The 16,587-nt window shown below is 48.5% G+C and overlaps 1 protein-coding gene across 8 annotated transcripts in view; it reads left to right on the forward strand.

The window, feature by feature from the left end:
• The window catches only part of IRF8 (interferon regulatory factor 8), an 82,777-nt gene that overhangs the window by 61,902 nt on the left and 4,288 nt on the right, over positions 1–16,587 (forward strand). For 6 of the 8 annotated variants that reach the window (XM_077133227.1, XM_077133230.1, XM_077133228.1 and 3 more), the window contains 6 exons: positions 574–748; positions 5,983–6,166; positions 8,704–8,792; positions 9,640–9,745; positions 10,857–10,907; positions 16,135–16,521. In XM_077133227.1, coding sequence (XP_076989342.1) covers positions 574–748; positions 5,983–6,166; positions 8,704–8,792; positions 9,640–9,745; positions 10,857–10,907; positions 16,135–16,521 — 992 coding nt within the window. Of the gene's footprint in view, positions 1–573; positions 749–5,982; positions 6,167–8,703; positions 8,793–9,639; positions 9,746–10,856; positions 10,908–16,134; positions 16,522–16,587 lie in introns of those variants that run through there. The other 2 variants (XM_077133225.1, XM_077133232.1) reach the window with 2 other exon arrangements.

Below are 16,587 nucleotides of genomic sequence, written 5' to 3' on the forward strand. Positions count from 1 at the left end.
TCAGCTGGGAGGAAACAGCTAGAACGGTTAACTCCAGGCATTGCTTGAGGGTTTCCTCCTCCAGGAGCTCACAGGCCATATGGATTCCTTCAAGGAACACTGGTCGGTCTGGTCATCAGATAATTACATTGGCTGTTAGGGAAATGGGCTTCTTACTCAGTGTACCTGAGCATGTAAAAGTGAATTTGTCCTGTCTTGTGCTGAAAAGGAAATGATGCTGTTAGATGTGGTTTTATTTGCCTGACATTAAATGTTGGGTGAAAGCTGGAAAAAGTACAGGCAGAAATATCAGTGGGTCCAAACTTCTGGCTGGCTGCCTGGCATGGTGCAGATTTCTTTCGGAGCTTTCAGTTTTCATTCCTGGGTTTGAGGTCGTGGAAGCAAGTATTGTCTTTCCACAGCAGGTGTTTGCCCAGCCCTGGATCTGTGGGTTCTCCCTGAAGCCGGGCCCCAACCTTTGTTGCGGATTTCTGGTTTTCTTGTTAGCAGTCCTTGGCTGTTAAGTACATGAGCTTTGTGACATTTTTAATGAGAACATATGCTAATATCACAGAGTGCATTTTTCTCTCCAAGGATGTGTGACCGGAATGGTGGGCGGCGCCTCCGACAGTGGCTGATTGAACAAATTGACAGCAACCTGTATCCAGGACTGATTTGGGAAAATGATGAGAAAAGCATGTTCCGGATCCCTTGGAAACATGCCGGCAAACAAGATTATAACCAGGAAGTGGATGCTTCCATTTTTAAGGTAAAGACCCAAACTCCCTCCCAGGGGCTTGGCACATGCAGTCCTATACTTCTCATGGGTAGGTGGAGGTGTTGGTGGTATTTTTCTTCTTTTTTAAAAAAATCCATTATAAAATAGATATCAATTGATTGAATGCCAAACAGTCCCCAAAATGTATGTCTTAAGAGGTTTTTACATCTATTTTACTATTTAATCATACTTGAGGTCATAGTAATATCGTTTTTTTTCCAATATGGAAATCAAGGGAATGTTCCTCTCTTGTTCTGCTATCTCTTTCGCGTTGACACCAGTAAAGTAAAAGAAAGTATTTCTTTGGGGCTCTTATATTAAAAGCTTTAGTCCCTGGGCTGCTGTCAGGGTGTCAGGGTGAACTAGAAAAGATTTCAGTCTTTCATTCTTTCAGAAGTTACTGGCTTCTGCTTGGTGCCATTGGCCAACCCGGATGTGTGAGATGCAAGGTCTGGTGTTATGTCCGTAACTGCAACTGGGGCCTAAAAATAGTCTCCTCTCCCTTGAGAATGATATGTGCCCCAAACTGTAAACTTGCAATTTAGTTCCATAATTTGCATCTTGACAGCCAGGGCTTGGAGTCTGTCCTATCAGGCCTGGCCCCACATGGGCTGTCTTGTTTACTCACTGCAGTCCGATGCGGTAGGTGCTATTCTCATCCTCCCTCTAGAGAGGCACAGAGAGGGGCAGTGACTGCCCAACCTCACACGCTCATGTATGGTGGAGCTGGGATTTGAACCCAGGTGGCCCAGCTGCCAGCATCACTTATAACCCAGCACTCCTGATAAACAGACAGGAGCCAGTGAGGCCCAGTGTGCAGCCCTTATCAGGAACACCTGTGGCTTATCAGTCACCTGTGGGCTTTTCTAAGGCTCCAGATGTCCAGGCCCCACCCTGAGAGATTGGGCCCCAAGGTCAAGGTTGAGCCCAAACTTTCACTTTTGAAAAGAGATGTACCATGGGTGGTCTGACTCACAGCCGAGGTTATGAAGTGCTGCTGTGTGCGTCTTTCTGTGGGCGTCTGGGGGCCAAGGTCAGGGAAGGGAGAGTGAGCATGGGGAAGCAATGCAGAGAGGCTGGCTGGGCTGTGTTACGGAGGGCCAGGACCAGACTTCAGAGAACAGGGTGAGGGTTGGGTGCAAGGCCCTCCACGACCCAGGGCTTGATGCTGGGCTCTTAGGATGACTATCCTCTGACATAAAAGGACACAGATGACACACGATCACAGCCTTACCTCAGGTGGGGAAAGTGGTCCATAAATAGCTCAGACTGACTTATGATGCATGTTGAACTTCCTGTCCCTGCCCTGTGTGGAGTGGGCCCTGTGCTCTCACGGTTGTCGATGCTGTCATTGGAGCTGTGGTTCTCTTTGAGACTCTGTGGCCATTTTGTTATTGTCCCAAGAAAAATGGGCATCTTGGAGTGCTGCACACACATCTTCAGGGTTTTTCCTGTCTTCCAAATGCCCCCAGATTCCTTCAGGTCAGGGACCCCGCGTCAAGAAGCCTTGGACACAGCTGGAGTTTGGGAATACTAGCACCTTCCTTCTCATTCTTTGTTACGATTTGGATTCTTCTCTTGTATTTGATTGTGGAGTGTTCTTTATTTTTTTGCCTTTGGCATCATGTGAACCTTTCTCAGGAGTGGCTTAAGCTAAATTTAAGCAGTGCCCTATTCCCATCCAGCCAGGTGGGAATTCTAGATTATGGATGACTATAAGCTTGGGTTCCTTAACTTCAGCACTGTTGACGTTTGGGGCCAGATCATTCTTTGCCATGGGGGGCCGCCCTGTGCACTTTACAATGATGAGTGGCTTCCCTGGCCTCCAGCCTCTAGAGACAAGCACCATTCTCCCCAAGTTGTGACAACCCAAAATGTCTGCAGACATTGTTGAATGTTCCTGGGGGACAAAATTTCTTCCTCCTGCCCATGTCAGGAACTTGCTGAAGCTGCCCCTGGTCAAGACTGACAGGCTTGACCAGAGGTGTTGGGTGCTGCGGGCCCAGTTTGGGGTTGAGCATCAGTGAACCATCTTGCTGGTGTAGGTGCATGGTTGTCTCCCTTACCCTGCTCCCTGCTTCAGTGTACACTCAGGCAGGAATGAGATAGAGCCCCAGATTTATGTGTCTTATGCAATGTTCTTTATGGCAGTTTCAACAGCCTTTAGAAAAATGTGCAAGATTCCCAATGTTTCCGTTGGTTACGCAGTTGCACAGTGTGGCAATCTGAAATGAGTCCACAATCTCAGCAGGAATGGGGTGGGAGGGAGATGGCAGATATGCACCCCAAGCTGGGAGGATAGTGGGGGAGCAGCAGGCTGAGCCACGTGCCGCTGTTGCTTGTCTCCCTTCTCTGGGAACACGTCGCTGCCACCACCCAAATGCAACTCTGCTGTTGGAAGAAGGCAGCGGTCAGAATTGTGTCAGGCCCACGCGAGGACTTTTGGTTTCAAATATCCAAAGAAAACCTTGCAAGCATTTGAGTTAAGATAAAGATATCTGTGCCTGCTTCCTCACCTTACCAAGTGGATCATAAGAAGTAAGTTCCACCACCTGCTCCTTCACTGTCTGCAGGTGTCATTCTGAGGTCAGCGTCACAGGGTGGAGAAGAGATGGAAGAAGATACTTTACCCAGTTGCTTCCAATCCTGGATGGGCCCCAAGATCTGTGTATCATACCTATTTAAAAATATGTAGTATCTATTAAAAATATCATTTTTAAACAATTATAATGTCCCCTTTTCTTAAGGATGAGGGAAAACACATACCCAGCTACTTAAATCAGGGGAGGATTCCTTGGTGCTGGAATGGGCCTCCTGGAGTCAGACTTCCTCAGAGGCACAGGCTGTTAAAGTTCAGTAGGTTTCCAAGGAAAAAGAAAACGGCACTTAGTTTTTAAAACGAATTATGAGACAGCAGTGTTAGGTCAGGAAGCGTTGGCGGGCCTGAATGTCACGCTGGCTGGTTGACTTCGGTGGAGGTGAAACAGCTGTGGTGGCTATTTTGGGTGTGCCTTGGAATCACTCTGTTTTCTTATTTGAGGTTTTTAGAAACTAAGTTGACTTTTAGGATGGCCCCTGCCCTGTCCCAGGCTGGAAGCTGCATCTACGCTGCCCAGCTGGGTGCTACTAGGCCACGTGGCCCTGTTTTGAGAAATTAGTGTGTCCTGCCCTTCTTCATGGAGTGGGTACAAGTGTGAAATGAGCAAATGGATGTGATGATCCCTTGCAGGCGGTGCACTTCTGCATGGGTATCAGCTGATCATCATATTGCCACAAATGCAGGTTTTTCAAGGTTCATTTGTGGTGTGGATTAGCCCAGTGGTTCTTAACTGGATGATTTTATAGCTGCCCTCACCCCCAGCTCCCACTCCTACCCCCTAGACATACTTGGCAATTCCTGGGGACTTTTTGGTTGTGCTAACTGGTGGGAGGTGCTACTGGCATCTGTGGTTAGGCTGGGGTGCCTCCTCAGCATCCCTCAATGCACAGGATGGGCCCCCTCCCCAAAGATTTATCCATCCCCAAATGTCAGTAGTGCCAAAGCTATGAAACCCTGATTTAAAGTAATAGAATTTTGAAGTTTGTGTTCAGTGAGTACATGGTTTGCTTCTATAAAAAAATATCAGTGCATAGTCTATATGCAGTTAATAAGGGATAGAAGAATTGAAGACCATTTAATTTAAAAAATATTTCTAAAGAGAAGTTTTGCATCTGTCTGAAAAGGAAACCATTAGTAAGCTCCTGCTTGCTAATAGGAATGTGCTTCCAGTTTTTTTTTAACTCAGGCAGAGATGCAAAATCTGAGCTCAGAGCATCTATGGAATAGAGTGCACTGACCTTGATCTGTGACCGTCCTTGTCATATTTGAGGGAGAATAAAAAACAACCCAGGGCTATTTTAAATGGAGCTGTGATGACTCTTTTGGCCTTATGGAGCTTCAGAGTCACTGAATGCCGGCCATAGCTGCAGATTCCCAGATCTAATCTTCACCTGCAAATGGGAATCTTGAGGGGCAGGGCCCAGGAATCTGTATTTTAACAAGCTGCTCTTGGGACTGCTCTGGGCATTGAGTTTGAGAACCTGTGCTGTGGCAAGGAAGACAGAATGGAAATTCCTTTGCTTTGGAAACCACAACAGCTGGTCTTTAATCTCAGATTGGGTCATCTTGGGAAAGTTACTGAACCTCCTGGAATTGCTTTTTTCTGGATGGGGGTTGAGCATTGCCTTCAATTCTAGTATCACTTCAGTCACTACAGATGTATCTGCTTAGCCCTTGGATATCAGGATAAAATGTGAACGGTTCTGTTTAAAGGAGATTTTCCCAGGTATGAAATCAGGGTATTCACAAGTGTCCTGCCACTAGCTGGAGGACACTGTCTGATTTCTCCTAAAACCAAAGGTTTATTTCATGTGACAGCAGTTGCCTTCTCAACAGTAGGTGTGTATTCCAATGTCAAAACTTTAAAATATGCCCATTTGTGTTTTGTTTTATTTAAAAAAAATACTGCCCATTCTGAATGTTTGTTTTAACTTTCCAGCTTTGAATTTTTGGTCATTGTTTAGATTGTTGCTTGGAGAGGTCAGAAAACAGAGTTATTAAAAAAAAAAAGCAAAAAACAAAAAACAGCAGAGGAAAAACATTTCATTGAATTTTAAACAGTGACCTGGGGAGAAAAATCTAGAATAAACACACAATGCAAAACAAATGTCTATTAAAAGTAGCAGGGCAGTGGATGACCAAATTCAGATTTTTTGCATCATGTTCCCTTTTCATGCTAAATTTTAGCTAGGGGTTGATTTGAAGCAGCAAATTGTTTTTTGTTTTGGACATTCTAGTGAAACCATGTGTAACTTCCTCTTTGTGCTGCTTAACCTCAGGCTTCTCCAGGCCCTTTAGTCCAGAGATGGACTTTGTTAAAAGGCTTCTTGGGTGCAGTGTCTGGGATGAGCCTCGGGTCTGGGTTCAAATTCCAGCTCAGCCAGACACCAGCTGCACGGTCTTGGGGGAACTTCTTTCCCTGGGTGAGTCTTTTCACATCTGTTAAAGAAAGTGGTCTGATTGAAATCTCTCTGAGGCTTGAAATTCTTTGAATAAGGATTGGTGGTCAAAAAATACTTGCAGGAAGGTCAGACATGTGCTGGCTCCTTGCTCCTGATGGCAGCGATGAATGTTTGGGGTTGAAGATTGGCCGTGTGTTTAATGTGCTGCTTTCTTCTTTCTTCAGGCCTGGGCAGTTTTTAAAGGGAAGTTTAAGGAAGGGGACAAAGCTGAACCAGCCACTTGGAAGACGAGGTTACGCTGTGCTTTGAACAAGAGCCCAGATTTTGAGGAAGTGACTGACCGGTCTCAGTTGGACATTTCCGAGCCATACAAAGTTTACCGAATCGTCCCTGAGGAAGAGCAAAAATGTAACTATGCTTTATAGGCACTCAGTCTCCTGGAGGCTGTTTGGGCTCACAGCCTTCACCAGAGAGCGGGGGTCTGGGCTAGGGTCACAGCGCCCAGGGTCTGGAGCCAGCGCCTTCTGTTGAACAAAACAGTTCTTTCCTTTGTGTAAGCAGATGCTGAGATGTCTTTCTGTTGACCTCACTCACCATCTGCTGTCCACGTGGCAGCTTCCAGTTGAGTGAGAGGTGGCAAGCTTCGGAGGCAGGGGCGGAGGCCTGGAGACTAGGCTGCAGCCTGGCCTTGCTGCTGACTTCCTGTGCAGCCAGGAGCATGTTCTGGAGCCTCCCCAGAGCTCAGGAATGCTCTTGGAAGGAACCAGTATCCTGGAACAGTTTGTGATGAGGAGCTCCTTTCATGTTCTAGCACCTTACTAGGGGTAAAATAGTGGATGAGGACAAAATGAATGATGCTGGTTGGGGGTGAAATTCTGAACTGGCTTCATTGCTGGAGACTGGATATGCCTCAGTAGATTGTTAGGTCCTGATCATTGTTTGGGAACGCTGGGGTGCAAGAACCCTGGAGGTCTCTCCCAGTTCTCAAATCCCAAGAAAGCATTTGTGCAGGGATTGAAGCAGGGATAGCAACACCTGTCATGCCTGCCCCTGCTCCTGACTCCTGTGCTCTGCTCAGACATGCCGCTCAGTAGTCGTGGTGTATTGACCTGGGAGCTGGCCTCAGAATCCTTTTCAAAATAGCATGGCATGCAACTGTAAAGAAGCTGAGCCGGCCCATAAGATGAAAATCTACACCCCATCATTGGTTAGAAACATCTTTTCAACACATTGGCTTTCTTGGCCGTGTGGTGTAGCAATTAGAAAATTGGCATGCCATGATTTTCTCCTTGGAAGCTGGTTCAGAGTCCAGGGATGCCTGAAAAAGGAATAACCTTGGCCGAAACTGCTTAGGTTGTGCAGCTTCTGAGTTTGGGCTCCTCTTTCTGTGGGGGTGTCCAGGTATAATTTAGAAAAGTTAAAATTGTGACTTAAACAAATATGCAGTGAGCCTGGGCCAGAGAGTTATATAGAGCATAAATTAGGGAAGCAGTGTGATGACAAAACTTGTTTGAAAGAGAAGAGGTGACAGTGATGTCTGTGGTCGGCAAAAGACAGAGAGAGAGTTAAGCTCAGACTGCCAGGCCAGAGGCCAGAGCCTACCACGCAGGGTTCCAAGGTTTGCTTTTATACTGGTCATTGGCACAATTGTCAGCACATTAGCTTCTGGCTTTATTGAGTCTGAGCCGTCATCCTTAGCTAGTCAAACAAACTGACCTTCCTTCCCTTGGAGAATCAGACGGTGCTTAGGGAGACCTGCTAGATAAAACTCTCAGATGGCCTGGAAGCCAAACAGTCTTGCTTCTGCCTCCTTTCCCAGTTTTAGATAGTTTTTTTTTTTGTCACAAGAAAACAAATTATGATTTGGAGGAGTGGGGAAGTTTGATCTTAATCTTCCCGCCACTCTCCCAGCCATGTCCACCCACGAGGCCTTTATCCACCAGCGCCTCTTTGAAGGAATGGCACCGTCTAGGTGGCCTGGTCTGCCCCCTAGAATCAGCTGAACCTGACATGGCAGGGAACCCAGGCTTGTTAGCAGCATGGGGTGTGGCCAGCCTCACCTGCAAGTGTGGATGGTAAAGAAGAACCAAGCAGGTTCTCAGGGGCTAAGGCACACTTCATTTGCATAAAAGTCCATGTTCTCTGTCCTTCCATGCTTTGCGTGCTGCCATGGCAGTGCCCGCTGGCCCTGGCTCCACCCAGCAGCCTCTTCTATGTGAATTCTTGAATAAGAATTGCTTCAGATTCCAGTCAGTATTAAGTGATGGGTGGATTCTGTAGATCTGTGGGACTGATTAACTCCAACCAATTTTGGTTGGTTTTGGTACATTTCACACTGGTGAACTCACTAAGGCAAGTTTCTGACCAGGAAGAGGCGTGGGGAAGGAGGAAGAAATGAGACTGGTCCAGAGTCCTCTGGTGGGAATGTTGGGGTGCGTTTAGGCTGGTTTATGTCCCCCAAGTCGGGCATGCGCATGAGCGTTCACACAGTTGCACGTGTGCATATTCAGAAAGGCCAAAAAGAGACTTCCAGCCAGCTAGAGTTAAAAAAAAAAAGACCCCATCTGCAGACACATTTAACCAGGAAATCTTTGAGTGTCTTCAATGTCCCAACTCATCAAAGTAACCTTTGTAGGGTGGTAAACACCTGGTATAAAGGATATTTGATAACTGATTTATTTTAGAGCATGGCAAATAGAAGGGAGACACCAAAGTGCTTTCTTTCTCCTTTAAAAGCATTAGGAAAAAAACCACAAATGACCAACTTCTCTCTTTTGATTTTGCTGATCAAATGACTGAAGCATGGGAAAGAATTTCTATGCCTTTCTCAAACCTATGAAGATACTAACTTTTATTTCCCTTAAATGCAGCATTTAATAAAAAAAAAAAACTGATCATGGCCTTGATGGTGCCATCGGCCATAGCTTCTCTCTATTTCTCCCTAGGCAAATTAGGCATGGTGGCCCCGGGCTGTGTGAGCGAGTCCACGGAGATGGAGTGTGGCCGCTCAGAAATTGACGACCTGATCAAGGAGGTATGTGGAGGCAGTGCTGCCAGAGCCTGGCTTCTTAGCTGTGTTACTCAGGGCGGACGTTGCATAAGTAAAGAACCCCCCACAGCTCTGGGAAAAGGCAGTGCTGGCACTCTGTAAATCCTTCTTAATAAGAAAGTAGCAAAAATAGAATCCTTGGGAATAGCGTAGCTGTCAGGACTTGGGCTGCCCAGTGTGATCTCCTCTCAGCTGGGCCACCTCTGCTGCTAGTGACAGCTGTTACGTTTCTGGGTGGTCTTTAGCAGCAGATTGAGTGAATTCCTGGCCTCAAGTCTCTCTAACAACATACTGTTTTCCAGGCCCAGCTTTTCTGCCGACCTAGCTAAGAGAGTGGGATAATTGGATTGCCACACAGGGTCACAGGAAAATCAGAATTCAGAATGTTTCCTAATTGGCTTTATCACCCTCTTTTAAAGAATGGGCCAGAGTTCGACAATCTACATGTGGCTCATTTAGCGAGGTTCCCAAGCCCACGGACAGTCGATTTTGCGCTGCATCACTGTTCATTGGTGTCCTGGAATGGGACTGAGATGTGCAGCTGGGTGATTTGGTACATTTGCTTTTGCAACAGGCAATTCCATGTAAAGGCCAATAAACTAGCTAAGCTAATAAACCAGAGAGGCTCATAATTTAAGTCACATGGTTTGACCCTAAGCCTGGTGAATTTATAGTTGATGGTGTTTCAAGATGCAAAGTAAAAGTTACCTTTTGTCTTATGCGATGAAGACAAGATGGCTTTTGATAAATGTGTTTCGTTTTATGAACACTGGAGCCCCACACTGGAAGTTCGGTAACTGCTCTCCTTTCTTCTTATCCCCCTACTGCACAGCCCACTGTGGATGAGTACATGGGGATGATCAAAAGGAGCCCTTCCCCACTAGAGGCCTGCAGGAGCCAGCTTCTCCCAGACTGGTGGGCACAACAGCCCAGCTCAGGTGAGGGCCAGGGGCTGGGACTGTTCTGGCAACCCAAGGCAAGTGTGAGGATGCTGTTATCATCCATGTTGTGTGAAGGCACCTGAGCTCAGAGCCCTGAAGCTATTAGCTCCAGGTTAAGGGCGATTACACAGATCTGGAATTCCAGCCTGGAGGACAGCCCAGTGTGCCCCAGCCGTACCCTCTGCCTCCCGTGAAGGCCCACACTGCTTTTCTGATAGAGACGGTTCGTGTTTCCATCCTCCCCACACTCCTGGGGTCACGGAGGACAGGGAGCACAGTGGACTTTTCTAAGGTCCGAGGAAGGCACAGCTCTTGGGCACTCAGGCCCCTTGCCTGGGCACTTGGCCTTAAGTCAACCAGTCTGTTGTGACATTCAGGAGTCCCTCTGAGTCTCAGACGGCCCAAACCAGCTGGAGGGAGGAGAGATCAGGCAAGGAAGGGGGGAATTGTTTTAAGTTGTGAATTTGAGGCCTCAGTTTGGTCATTTATAAAATGGAGACCCCAGGACTGGCCCCAGGGGTTAGGAGGGTTAAACGAGGCAGTTTAGGATGAGGCACACTGAATGTTTTCATCCACACCCAGACCCTCTTGGCTCCTCAGCGACTCTGCTTCCTCCCTCGACCCTTCTCCCCACTGTCCCCTGTGGGAGACCAGCAGGCAACAGCTGACCTAGCAGGTCTCAGGGATGGCCAGGCCTTGGGGTGGCATTATTGAGCTAGGACCCTGGGAAGGCTCACTAGGACCCTCAAATCCCCTGTGGGGTTAAGCCGTGGCTGAGGGGCATGCACTCCAGTGCTATTTTGGGAGCTGGCCTTTGGGGGGTGGGGAGGAGATGTGGCCCAACAGTGTCACACGGACTAGAAATCCCACAGCATAGAGGAAGTCTCCTGCTCCATTCTGCTTTGGTTGAGATCTGGTTTTCTGTGTTTGTGTAACACGGGTTGCTGCTCTGGAAGGGAAGAACACTGACTCTGCCGGAAGCCTGTGGTGGGGCCTCAGGAGCACGCCATGGGAGGCTTTTTAAGAATCTTCTGGAGTAGGCAGCGGGTGGTTGGTTCCCTGAACAGAACATCTGGGTGGGTCTGAATCAGCTCTTCTCTTTCTCCAGCAACCTTGCCACTGGTCACGGGGTATGCAGCCTACGACACGCATCACTCAGGTAGGCAGGTGCTCTGGGCTGCTGGGGGCATGGGGTGTCCTTTGAAGACTCTTCACAAAACCCAGTTGGGTGTTAGAAGTTGGAAACCAGGTTCTTCCTCCTTGCAGTTTGGTTCAGGAGCAAAGAGGAGGCCCATACTTTTCGTGTGTCTTCTTGGATTGGGCCAACAAATAGATACAAAGAGCTCTTTTAGGTATAACTGTAGGGGAAAGAGTATGTGGACAAACAGACTCAAGGCCCAGCTCTGCCTCTCCTGTGCTATCCCAGGGGCAGTCATTGGACCTCTTAGAACCTCAGGCCTTTCATCTGCAAAATGGGAATAATTATAATACCTATCTCACAGTAGTATTGTGAGGGTTAAATGTGGTGATTGTGAAAACTTGCTGGCAGGAGCTTAATTGCTCAGTCAATGCTACTGATGCCAATTTTCTCTTACTTTCTTCCCCAACCAAGTGTACAATGATGATGGTGGTGATGGTGGCTGTGGCAGGCTGTTGGTGATGGTGGTGATGGTAGATGATGGCAGTGATGATGGTGATGATGACGGTAATGGTTGCTGACCTTTATTGAATGCTGCTGGGTGCCAGGATCATGCTAGACTCTTCATGGCTGCATCATCTCAGTTAGACCTTCACTTCCCCCAGTTCTTAGTAGGTGCTGTTATTTTCCTATTTCACAGGCTCAGAAATCCAGGATTATGTAGTTCGTAGGTTGCAGAGTGGGGAGCCTCCAGCCTGTCCTGGCCATGCTCTGTCCCTGTGGGTGAGGAGCCTCTGTGCTGGTCCTGGTTATGGCAGCGGTGGAGGTGTCTGAGTGCTCCTGCAGCTACGAGAATGGCTTTCAGGGCTTGCGGGCACCATCTTTCAAGCAAAGGAAGTGGCAGCATTGGCCTCCGCATCTGCAAGGCTCTGTGAGAAGGGAAAACTTATTAGCTCATCATGAAAACCTGGGTTTTCAGTTTTTCTAGAGAAGCCAGGGTTTGGAATTTTACGTGCAGTCTTCCCAAATAAAATGTTAAGACAGGTCACAGATTTTAGGGTTGGGGATTCGGGCCTCCCTGCACAGATGAGGAAACGAGATTCAGAGGAGAAATGTCTTGCTCAGGCCATCAGGGACGGGAATTTTTTCTGGGGTGGAGGCAGTTCTCACCTGCAGTCCAAAGCAAGGAGGAAACCACCCCTCACTGAGCAAGCTTGTGTGGCCTTTGAGCGGCCCCAGGAGTGGAGGCTGGGATCATCTCGGCTTCACTGACTAGGAAACTGAGTTGAACCACTCGCCCAGGGTCCCAGGCCAGTAAGCAGGAGTGCCTCATTCAACCCAGGCACCCTCAGCTTCATGCCTGTCCTTGAGATCAGGTCAGCTGTGCAGCTGCTGCGCTCCACTCGGCCTGGGCTCCATTGGTCTGTGCAGAGCAGACTTTTTGGTCACAGGACTGAACCGTTGACCTGGTGAGCACTGGGCTGTGACCCCAGGGTCTGCTGACCAGTGCTTTTTGGGGACAAGAGAGCCATCTGAACGAGAGGGGAAGATGCTTGAGGAAGTTTTCTTGTATTATCCCAAAGCTGCTCTCGAAGACTCATAGACCCCTGCTTCCTGCAAGGAAAATCAGAAGACATTCTTTCAGAAATTGTGGACTTTTGGTAGCCCCCTGTTCAGCTCACCCAAACACACCCCCACAGCACTGTATGTAAATATGTTGGTGCCAGGGGTCCTTAATTCTTATCCCTACAGGGACCAGGTAACAATGAGTAAAATGAGCAGCTGGAAGACATCAAGGAGTGCTGGAGACTGTGACAAACTCAGAAGCCCATGCCACTAGGGGTTGCTTGGTAGTGATTGTTGCCCCCTGGGCTTGCTGGGCCAGACATGGGTTTTCAGTTTTTCTAGAGAAGCCAGGGTTTGGATTTTTTTTTAATAGTGAAAAATATAATTTTATACCAAAAAGGAAGACATTTCAAAGCATACCACAACAATTAGTTAGAGAACAGATTTCAGAGTTTGTTATGGGTTACAGTTCTACAATTTTAGGTTTTTCCTTTAGCTGCTCCAAGACACAGGAGACTAAAAAGAAATGTCAGTAGAATAGTTTAGCAGTCATACTCCTTTGTTAAATCCTGTCTTCTCTGTTATAACTCCACCTTCTCCTTTGATCTTTCTCCCAGTCTTTAGGGGTATTTGGGCTCTGCCATTCTAACTTTTTCATGTTGGAAAGGATGTCGATAGTATGGGGTAGGGAGATGAAACTATCTGATGTTCTGGAGAAGCTGGCCCCTCTGCATTTCAGAACTTACCTGGCCTAGGAACCCATTGGGAGGTTGTAGGTTTCTGAAAAGTAATCCTACTGGATGGGAACTTTGTAGAATCTCAGATAATGCTCTCCAGGTATTCTTTAGGGTTGGCAGGAATGGCTCAGGGTTTGGATTTTTATGTAAAATCTTCCCAAATAAAATGTTAGCAACAAATCCCTGTTAACACCATCCTGCTGTGCTGGCTGGTCCTAACCCTCTTACAGCTGCCAGCTAGTGCCCATGACTATGTGCACTTGAAATCCTTCTTAGAGAGTGAGGTGTTGCGCTGACTGTGGGGCCGGTGCTTAGGATCGTGGCCAGGAGCCACCCTGCTGGGGAGGAGTGGATCCAGGCTCCACCAGGTGCTCACCATGCCAGCAAGGGTAAGCACCTCCACCTGTCTGTGCTTCCTTTCCTCACCTGGGGGGTGGGCATGATGATACCAACCCCTACCTCAGAGGGTGATTGTAGGGAGTGTGCTCAGAAATCTAAGCCAGGGAGAGCACCTGGCACATCTGCCACGTTGATACTCTTTTTCAGTTACTCCAATTTATTTAATAACCACTCTTATGGGGCTCGCATGATCCAGCGCAGATACGAGCTCATCCAGTCCTCACAGCAGCTTGATGGGGCGAGTGCTGTTATCCTCACTTTGCATATGGGGAAACAGGTAGAAAGCCATGAAGCCTCGTGTCCCGGGCCGCACAGCTGGGCAGCAGTGCACTGTGATTACGAGTCAGGTGGTTGGTCCGTGCTTTGGGCCTTTCTCCCACATGACCTCTGTGGCCAGGCCCTATTCCTGGCAGAACTGCCTTTGGTGGGTGAGTGGCTTCCTGGGGGTGCTGGGAAGCTGCTTCTCCTTGCTGGGCCTCCACTTCTAACCCATAAGGTGAGGCATCCACCACTCAGGCCTCTTTCACCTCACACCTTTGGTCTTAGATGGCCATGGCCCTGTGTGGTCATTAGAATGGTCCCATTGGGGCCATCTCCAAAACACTTTGCTGGCTGCTGCTGGTGAAATGGGCTGTTCACATGTCAAGGGGCATCTGAGACTGGGCCAAGGGGCAGCTGAGACCAGGCCATGGGAATGGAAGAGCAGAGGGGCACAGGGGTGACAGGGGCATCTGGAGGGTTATTTTCATTTGGGAAGGAGTTCACAGAATTGCTGCAGGACTGAAGGAAGTGGAATGTGTTGCATCCTCAGGGGATAGAGACTTACCACCTTAGGAAGGATGGTGGGTGCAGATAATGGCAGTGTGGCCACCTACTGCTGAGTGGCCCTATCTGAGCCTTGACTTCCCCGGGCGTCAAATAAAAGGGCTGAGCAGGAGCACCTGCAGCAGACTCCCTGTGGTGCATGATTCTAGAACCCCCTTTAGCTCCAGTGTGGAATTAAAGCAGAGCCCGGAAATGGTAGGAGGGAGGCTTTTGATTGTAGTCTCAGCAGATATTGATTGAACAGGGCCCAGTTTGGGGATGCAGCACTGATGCAGGTGATGGAGCCACAGCAGTCCCCGTAGGGCTGCCTCTGGTGGTTGTGCAGGTTATGTACTGCACAGCTTTAGGAGGCACAAAGAGTTAGGCAGCTCACAACTTGTGTGGCTCAAGGAGGCAGCCCTGGACTGCTGGTCTGGGGTACTTAGAAGGCACCTCGGACTCGCCTTGTTCACTGTTAGTGCATGTAACTAGTACCTTTTAGTTGAAGGCTATTAAAATGCATTTTCTTCCTGTAGCATCCCTGCATTTAGCTCTTACCTCCATTCTCACCTTAGTTTAGGGTTCCCAAACTTCAGTCACTTGAGCCCCACCTTCATAATGAGTTCTTGTACCCAGGTATCACCTGGACTATCCTTGGCATCATAATTTTCTCCAGATCTGCTCACTTTTTAAAAACTTGAAGTTTATTTTAAATGAGAATCCTCTGCTGTTCCCTGTGAAAGGAAAGCAAATGTTGCCTGCTGCAAGTGGGAGGTCAGAGGTAAAAACAAATTCAGTGAGAACCAGGAACAGTGTTAGGAAACTCTGCCCAAGGCTCGGAGCCCCAAGTTAAGTCCCTTTGTTTAAAAGGGAAGTTGTCGGGCGGGCAATAGTGGCTCAGTGGCAGACTTGTCACCTAGCATGCCAGAGACCCGGGTCCGATTCCCTGTGTCTGCTCATGCCAATAAAGAAAAAGGGAGTTGTCGAGCATCAGGTGTGAAACATCCACTGGCGTCTGATGAGGCCATTGAAGAGCAAGGACCACAGAGGGGGCACTCACTGCTTCGGGATTCCGTGCCGTGTTGTCCCACCATCCTCTGGCTCCCCAGTGATGTGGAGAATGGATTTGGGGGAACGCTGCCTTAGTTGGGGTGTTTTTCAGAGCGTTTCCTGAGAACAGGCTTGGTTGGAGGGTTTTGCGGAGGTCCTTAATCTGGAACCCAGGGAACCCTGAGGGGATCTCAGGGGATTCATGAATTTGTTGAGGAAAGGGTCATGTCTTTATTTTTACTAACCTCGAATTGGAAGTTCACACTTCCTTCAATTATGAATGTAAGTAACCATCCAGGGTCATTAGCTGTGCCTGGGACAGACATATTTTTGTAAGAAATTACAGCTGTTGAAATATCGCTTGCACTTGCCTGACTTCTAAATTACAGTAGTTTTAGATCCGCTGTCAGATCTTGCATTTGAAATGCTAATGGAGAAGTACAGTTAGCACAGTGACAGTATTTAAAATTTTGAATAATTTCTTTCTTTAGTATTTCTGTGTACTCTATTTATGCTTTAAGAAACTATTCCTACAAGGGGTCCATGAACTTCCCCAGGAATGCCAAGGAGGGCAAAGGCACAGCAAAGTTAAGACTCCCTGTTGTGTTGAAAGAAAGCCTCTGGGCATTTGCTCAGAAAGGACAAGGAAGCTCCCTGGGTCCCCTGACGCCACCACCCTCTTATCCCTGCAGCTTTCTCCCAGATGGTCATCAGCTTCTACTACGGAGGCAAGCTGGTGGGCCAGGCCACCACGACCTGCCCCGAGGGCTGCCGCCTCTCCCTAAGCCAGCCCGGCCTGCCCAGCGGTAAGCTGTACGGGCCCGAGGGCCTGGAGCTCATCTGCTTCCCGCCAGCCGATGTCATCCCCAGCGAGCGGCAGAGGCAGGTCACCCGGAAACTGTTCGGGCACCTGGAGCGGGGCGTGCTCCTGCACAGCAGCCGGCAGGGTGTGCTTGTCAAGCGGCTATGCCAGGGCCGTGTGTTCTGCAGCGGCAACGCCGTGGTCTTCAAGGACAGGCCCAACAAGCTGGAGCGTGACGAGGTGGTCAAGGTCTTCGATACCAGCCAGTTCTTCCGAGGTGGGTCCCCCAAGCCTTGCAGGTCACTTGGAGGCAGGGGAAGGACACACTTACATGGGGACTTAG

This window comes from Tamandua tetradactyla, chromosome 16, assembly GCF_023851605.1.
Source record: "Tamandua tetradactyla isolate mTamTet1 chromosome 16, mTamTet1.pri, whole genome shotgun sequence".
Classification (NCBI taxonomy): domain Eukaryota; kingdom Metazoa; phylum Chordata; class Mammalia; order Pilosa; family Myrmecophagidae; genus Tamandua; species Tamandua tetradactyla.